Here is an 8585-nt window from a genome sequence, read left to right as displayed (position 1 = left end):
GAAAGCAAAAATAACCTAGAAAAATAAAAAAATATAAATACAAATAATTTAATAAATCCAGAAGATGGAAAGAATTACTGTAGAATACTGAATCTTGAAGATGGAAATTAAAAATACCTACTTCTGTTAATAGGAAGAATGAACACACAGCTACGAATCTTGAAGATAGAATGTAAAAATAATTAACTTTATAAATGAAAATAATAAGTACTTAGTCGTAAACTATGAAAATGGAAAGAATTAACTAAAAATAATAAATCTTGTAAGTGGAAAGAAAAACAATTAAATTATAGATGGAAAAAAATTACCCATTTTTACTGAATACTAAATGATATAAAATAACAGTTCTGTAGATTTCAAGGACAAAAATCAATACTATTAAAGAAAAATGGAACCCTCAGTTATAGGTGAATGTAACTAACCTAGAAAAATAATTCCAAAATAATTTATAATGAACCAAAGAATAATGAAAATGAAACTACGATAATGAGTTAAGAAGAGCTGGAGATAATAAGTTCACGATGAGTAGCACTGTACATCGAGATAATAACTATGGATCATGTAGTTGAAGCCGATTAGTATGAGTAACAAATGCATGTACCAATGGAAAACATAAAACAATTTATAAATTACGGTTTTTTCACAAAACAAATCCTGATTTGGCTCAGGCCAAGAACAAATCAAGTTTTTATTTTCAAAGGCATTATTATAAATTACGATAACGAATTGTTTTAAAGGGTTTATAGCCTATTCCATGATAAGTACAGAAATTTGATCAAATAATAATAGGAGTTTCATCTTACCGGTATTGGAACAATCAAATTTCGTCTTTAAATGTATTTCACATAATATTTTCTTGGTTAGCTACAGAAATATAGGATTCACAATATAGAGTGACCTTAAGGTAAATTAATAAAATAACGCATATTTCTGACTCTTGAGTTTTGGGAAGTTGCGATTACTGGGTGATTTTAAAGTAAGAAAAATACTATATAAGATATGTCTGAATTAGATTTTTTTTAAGTTGCACTGATAGAACTATAATAAGATAAAAGAAATAATAACAGATATATATTAAGTTGAAGTTTTTATTTGCACTAAATTAAGAAAACAATAATGAAAATATTTCAAAACCTTAGCGTAACATCACCTGCATTAAAAACCCACACCAGCGTCAAATCATCTGTATTAAAAACTCACACCAGCGTAATATAATCTGTATTAAAACCCACACCAGCGTAACATCATCTGTATTAACAACCCACACCAGCGTAACATCATCTGTATTAACAACCCACACCACCGTTACATCATCTGTATTAAAAACCCACACCACCGTTACATCACCTGTATTAAAAACCCACACCACCGTTACATCACCTGTATTAAAAACCCACACCAGCGTAACATCACCTGTATTAAAAACCCACACCAGCGTAACATCACCATTAAATGTAACGGCTATACATGATGGAAAGCACTTTGTTGGTGCGAGGCTAGCTTTATGTGGGTGGAAGACAAACTTATTCGAGGGAACCTGATTGCGGTTTTCTAATATATAAAGAATCTTCCATTTCTTGGGCTCTGGAGTTTTCAGTTTGAGTTCCATCTTAGAGTTCAAAGCATAAACATGGGCTTAAAGAAGCAGTGCGATCGTCCTTTGTTCTTCAATCAACCAACGTGTATTCAAATAGATGTTTTGTATTCAATGTTCAGCTTCATTTGATATAAGTCTAGCAGGGTGAATTATTTTAAATTAAGTTTCTTTTTTTTCTCCCGATTGTTTAATTGTGTTGCTATTTTCAGTGTTTAATCAAGATATTTTATTTGTGTCTAAATCTCCGCATCACTTTTACAAGTCTCAGACCTAATTCTTACACTTCTACAGGATAAATCTCGTATCTCTTGTAATCTAATCTACTGGGTTTAGTTTTCTTTAGCCGGAATACCATACTTGCATTAGTTTGAAACCTGAACAATTTCAACATTTCTGTTATTAATATTTACCTTAAAGAAGTAAATCAACCATCTAAGCTCTAAGAACTAACAAGATAGCAACACTAATCTATTAGTGGATAAATACTCGTGCTTGTTTTAAATTTTGTTTAGTGACTGAATATGGTCCAAGAGAAACATTAATCAACCCTATGTGTATTTACTGATAGACACAAATAGAAGCCAAGTTTCAAGAATAACATCATCCTTCTGTTTACCTTCACGAAATGATACTCTTATAAATTATGTTTTAGAGAAGTACGAACTTTCCAGCTTGTTGATGGGCTAAGAAAGATTTGTTTATCAGTATCAAGCAGTGTTTCTAGTGTTGCGACTATAACCTATTAACTTAAAGAGTTAAGATATTTTCCTTGATATTAGTAGTGGAGTTATATCTTTGAGTGAGAAAGTGGAAGTTAATTTTTCTGAGAAGCAAACTGTGTTTTATTGGAATGATAACTCAAAGTAATTTATTAATTTTTTTTCCAAAATTTCAGCGTTTTTACAGTGAAACGTTACTCTATTCCAGGAGTATAATTCGTAGTGTTATTCGACAAGGCTTGAATAGTAAATAGTTATCTGAAATCCAGACTTATGCTTACGTGATCCTTTTCAACCCCAGATTACGCTTCCACTACTTCACGTGGTCCTTTTTAACATCAGATTACACTTCCACTACTTCACGTGATCCTTTTTAACACCAGATTACGCTTCCACTACTTTACGTGGTCCTTTTTAACATCAGATTACGCTTCCACTACTTTACTTGGTCCTTCTTAATACTAGATTACGCTTCGACTACCTTACGTGGTCCTTTTTAACACCAGATTACGTTTCCACTACTGCTAATCGATTTAAGAAAAGAAATAGAGTTGAAGTACATCTTTTAAATGTTACCAAGGTTTAATTTTGTAACAACTCTCAAACATTTTAGTACATTAATTTATATTAATAATTGTAATACCCATTCTTAATCGGGTCGCACGGTAACGAACGTTTCATATCATATAGAAAATGACTTTTTTATGTTATATTTTACTTTATTTTTTATGAGGAAATATATCTTGAAACATTATATAGTATTTTATGTTTCTGAATGTCAAATTAGTTGAAATATAAATGAACTTAGAACTCATCCCAATCATATTTACATACGCAGTTGAAGAGTACACCGTGGAAAGCCATATTAACGTCGATGCCTGTCTACGCCATCATAATAGCGAACTTTGCTAGAAGCTGGAGTTTTTATCTGCTCCTCATCTCTCAGCCAATGTATTTCAAAGAGGTCTTCCACTTTAATGTAGACAAGGTTTGTAGTTGTTTGTATCTGGTGACGACTTTATTATTATCTTATTGGCGTTAGTCCTTGAGTCTGACACGTCTGAGAACATTTCTCGTAGAAAGAGAATAATTCACTTAGCCGCCATATTGTGATGTAATTTTAACTTCTTTAAAGTGTGCGTTTTAAAAAATGGCAGAATTAGTTTGTTACTTGCATACACATTTAATTTTAAACGTGCATGTGTATGTGTACACAGACACACACACACACACACACACATATATATATATTAACATAATACACTATAAATATCTTTTACTTTTAAGTTGTTTCTGTAGGTCGATACATTTAAACCGAATTAAGTCAGCCCAACATACTACATAGTAGTAATTCTGCTTAAACTATGTACTGATTCTAAGACACATTATTCTATCTCCTTTGTTCTGGAGCTCTAGCCCGCATAGCCAGGTGGTCAGGGCGCTCTACTCGCAATCTGCGGGTCGCGGGTTCGAAATCCCGTCACACCAAACATGCTCGCCCTTTCAGCCGTGGGGGCGATATAATGTTACTGTCAATCCCACTAGTTGGTAAAAGAGTAGCCCAAGAGTTGGCGGTGGGTGGTAATGACTAGCTGCCTTCCTTTTAGTCTTACACAGCTAAATTAGGGACGGCTAGCGCAGATAGCGCGGAATTCATAACAAACCAAACAAACTGGAGCTGTAAAAAACCCTTCCTCATCTACTGATCTGATTTAAAATACTTATTGATCCTAAAACACAGTTTTGTTATTCTGTCTGTATTATCCTGAAGCACAGTTAGAAGGTTGTGTTATTCTATCTCTATTATCCTGAAGCACATAAATACGATTCCTAATCTATTGATATTTTTAAATCGTATTTACCGATTTTAAGGCACAGTAAACAAGTTGTGTTATCCTATCACTACTATCCTGAAAATTTCCTCATCCAATGATCTTGTTTAAACCATATACCGATTTTAAGGCACATCAACTAACTTGTGTCATCCTATCTATACTATCCTAGAGCACTAAAAACACTTCCTCAACTATTCATCTTGTTTAAACTGCTTGGAAGCCCTATGACTCTAAGTACATTTCTCGACCTCTTCTAATATGAAGCAATACGAGGACTTCTTCACTTACTGATAACAATAGTATAGTGACTTGTTAAAATTGTTTGCCACTATTTTCACTATATTGCTCTGTCTGTTTCAGTCTGGAGTATTAGGAGCACTCCCTCACCTGCTGATGACGATCGTTGTTCCAATAGGTGGCCAGCTTGCAGATCACCTCCGCCGAAGAGAATACCTGACTACTACTTCGGTGCGAAAAATTTTTAATTGTGGAGGTACATATGACATGCTTTTTTCTTTGCAAGCGAGTCTTTAATCTGGGGACAATATTATGTAATATGTGTTTAATTTACAGCAAACATATTTTATTAGTTAGTATAAACTTTAACATATTAACGTGACTATGCTGATTAAAGTCAAGAATCTTGGCTTTTAAAGTTCAAATTATAGCAATAGTTGACACTTGTTTGTTTAAATATTAACACCTAGTGTACGAGTCAGAGAGGTATGTCTGGTGAGTTAGTCCCCAAACAAAGATTTCTGGTACTCTCTTTTTTTAAAATTCTAGTTAGAGATTTGAACTCCTTGGGATATCTCTTACCAGAATTGCACATCAGCGTGGCCGAATTATTACTAGTTTCAGGCTACAAGAGAGTCAAACCCATACCTAAATCCAAAATCTCACATAAAACACGGCAGTGGCCACACATGTTACACAATGCAAGATTTGGTTTCCCAGCTCTATAAAGACGTTTTCTCCGCGGTTTTCGCGAGTTCTGTGAACATAGATAGCCGAGGAAGGCTCAACTAAGCTTACTTGCTGTAAGAAGTGCAGTAGCTGTCTGAAAGTGAGCACTTCTACTATTTTCTGCAATAAGAACACAGTCCGGCCAACCTTCGTGTCCTGACACTATCAAGAGGTGAGTTCTTTCGGCTATAAAGTGCGATTTTTTTAGGTTAACAGACAGAACCCTTTATTGGAATATATATTTTTTAGGTTCCAACTTGAATACCGGAAACCGTGACACTCCTCAGTAGCCCACCCAATGCCTCGAATCCGGTGTGACTGACTCGCAGAATGGGTGTTAAAATACCGGAGATAAAGAATGGTAACAACGCAAACACGTTTTATGAGCCCTTAATCTATTTTTGTACATCATCATCATCATCAAGTACCGTGCTTTGTAACGTAGGCGATCATGTCCCTCCACCTTTCCCGGTCCCAGGCACTTGTGATTACATCAGTTACCCTCTCTTTGGGTAGTCAAATTGTTAAACTGTCCAGGACCTTCTCCCGCTGTCTACCTCTACGTCTTTCCCCCAAACATTTCCCAGTTGTTATCAAGTGTTCCATCTCCTTTTGTACGTCATACAATGTTTTAAACATACTCTGGTATTACGAACTCTTTATTGGAAACATATTTTTTTCCCCATATTCAAAATATGAAGAAAGAGAGTCAGGCAAAATATTTTATTAATGGAAAAATATCTGTTCTTTGTTACAGTCATCAAGTTTTATATTTCCAGGGTAGATGGCGTGCAAAATATTTGCAAAATGGAAACTGACAGTGGTATTAACACTTGCTGGCTATCTATACCATTCAATACTATAACCAATGCCAAGCACTGAAGAAAGTTTTTTTTTGCCATCCACAAGCCAAGAGCCTTGGCATTAAAATAGAAGATTTTTATCCTGCTTCCTTATAATGCCAAGCTTCTTATGTAAATGGAAAGTTTGAATGAATAGTTCTTTCCCAAACCAAAACCTTTTTTTTAATTCTTAAAGACGATCTGCGTTAACAGTGTTTCTAGGCAACTGATGATCAGCGTTATATAGTTGCCCACTCACCCTTATTACCGCCTGTGTGCCTATTGGCTGTAATCTGATATTATCGGCCTGCAGGAAATAAATTTCCGTTTCTTTATGAGCACCTCTTGTATTTAAAGATGAGGAGGGATTTCCAAATCACATTCATGATGAATACGGGTGAGAGTGGTTTCAATATTAGAAAAACAGAACAAAGAATACAAAAGCTTTCAAAGTTCCTTGAATTAAAAAACAACTTAAAATCGTTTGAAAATGAAACATCTCCCTTCTTGGAATATCTTCCTTCTTGGTAGTCTCTTTTACTTGAGGGCACATCCACTAATATTTTCTTAACATATGTTTACATTGATTTTCGGTATTTGTTCATGGTATTTTTATTACACTTTTTACTCTTCCTACAGGTTTTGGATTGGAAGCTGTATTTCTTCTTGTTGTCGGATACACACGTAACACCACTTTAGCTCTCATATCTCTCATCATTGCAGTAGGATTCAGTGGATTTGCCATATCTGGTAAGTAGAATAACACAATATGCTTTCCACAGAATGTTTTAATAATCCTAAATCTGTCTATAAATATTTGATTAGATATGTTCAAAATATTTGTCTCTATTGGAAACCCATAATTTCATCAAAGTAACAGCGGAAATTTAATAACATGAAAAGTAAAAGACACGATACTAATTATTGTTTGTACTATTATCATTAACCCACCATTGATAGCAAAGAATACTTTTTTTTTCTGACTGTGCCTCCCCCAAAATATTTGGCTGCATGACACCCCTGAAAAAAGGGCTTTGTCTTCTACAGATGTCAGTCTTACAGTTTGAGTCAAGACTACACATATGATAACCCGTTTTATTTATGTCAGTCTTACAGTTGGAGTCAAAACTACGCATATGATAACCCGTTCTCTTTATGTCAGTCTTACAGTTGGAGTCAAGACTACACATATTATGACACATTATCCTTGTGTTTGTCTTATATTTGGAGTCAAGATTACACATTTTACTCATGTGTGTCTTACAATTGAGTCAGGATTACACATATTATAACAAATTCTCCTTTGCTTTCATTCACGAATTCTTAAAACAATGTGAGTAAAAACAATGCACGACTATGTTATTTATGTGCTTACCAAAGAAGTGTCTCCATTCATTAGCAGCATCAATGTTTCCATCGCTATGAAAACATAGGTATTAATGTCGTATTTCAATTTCTTCTTTATTATCGTACAGCACATTCGTGTAAGCAACAACTACTAGTTGCGTCATTTGAATAACTCCTAGAGTAAAGTTAATCTCGAATGGTAAGTTGAGTTAACCGAAAATCAAATACATACAAGTAAAACAGTAAGCAACAAAGCGATGCCTTTGTTAATTTCTTGGAACCAAACGAAAAATTCATTCTTCTTCTACGAGAATCTATTGATAATTAATAGGCTTAATAATATAACCACATTATTATATATATATGTTTGTTTAGTTTAACTTCATATACTGTAGGATAAAATAAAAACAGTGAAGCAAAACCTATTAATTAGATGCAACTGTTTAAATTTGTTTTATTGCATTTATTTTTGTACTTCTGTCAACATTAGATATGAAGAATTCAACAGTATTTTATAATATGCATCTGATTGGTAAAAATTGAGTAAAACAACGAGCATACTACAGGGGCTTAATGGAATAATTCTGTTTGTTTATCAGTTATTGAGTCTCAGTTAAATAATTTTATACTCATTTCATATTCATCTAACTGAATTAGGTTTATGACAACCAAAAAGTTAGATTTCGGGAATGTTTATAATCATGCAAAAGCTATAATCATTATAAACGGGTTAGGAATTGAAAAGTTTTCCTAGCAAAAGCTAGAGAAACGTGGAATGATACTTGAATTTAGCTAAGTATAAAGTCGGATCATCGTACCGACATAAAATCAACAACCTCTAGGTTAATAACAAAATTTATAGTCTTGAAATTTCCGCTTTAGGAATTTAAAGGTGTGTTTATGATCATAACATATATATATATATATATATGCAATTCTATGACAAACTAAAACTCTTTCTACCGTAATAATATTCAAGTACTACTCTCACATGAGTGATACACTATCAACTACAAACGTATAGTCTTAGTTACTCTCACTAAATACAATTCATGAATGTATTGTTTCAACCTGATGCTACACCGTCAACTACAAACGTATAGTCTTAGTTACTCTCACTAAATACAATTAATGGATGTATTGTTTCAACCTAATGCTACACCGTCAACTACAAACGTATAGTCTTAGTTACTCTCACTAAATACAATTAATGGATGTATTGTTTCAACCTAATGCTACACTATCAACTACAAACGTATAGTCTTAGTTACTCTCACTA

General features: G+C 33.6%; 1 protein-coding gene across 1 annotated transcript in view; it reads left to right on the top strand.

The window, feature by feature from the left end:
• Window positions 1-8585, top strand: part of LOC106478494 (vesicular glutamate transporter 1-like) — a 168785-nt gene that overhangs the window by 144836 nt on the left and 15364 nt on the right. The window contains exons 9-11 of the mRNA XM_022382106.1: window positions 3155-3304; window positions 4512-4644; window positions 6599-6709. Of these exons, the coding sequence (XP_022237814.1) occupies window positions 3155-3304; window positions 4512-4644; window positions 6599-6709 (394 nt within the window). The remainder of the gene's footprint in view (window positions 1-3154; window positions 3305-4511; window positions 4645-6598; window positions 6710-8585) is intronic.

This window comes from Limulus polyphemus, unplaced genomic scaffold, assembly GCF_000517525.1.
Source record: "Limulus polyphemus unplaced genomic scaffold, Limulus_polyphemus-2.1.2 Scaffold217, whole genome shotgun sequence".
In the NCBI taxonomy this organism is placed as follows: Eukaryota; Metazoa; Arthropoda; class Merostomata; order Xiphosura; family Limulidae; genus Limulus; species Limulus polyphemus.
This window is presented reverse-complemented; position numbering and strand designations above follow the sequence as displayed.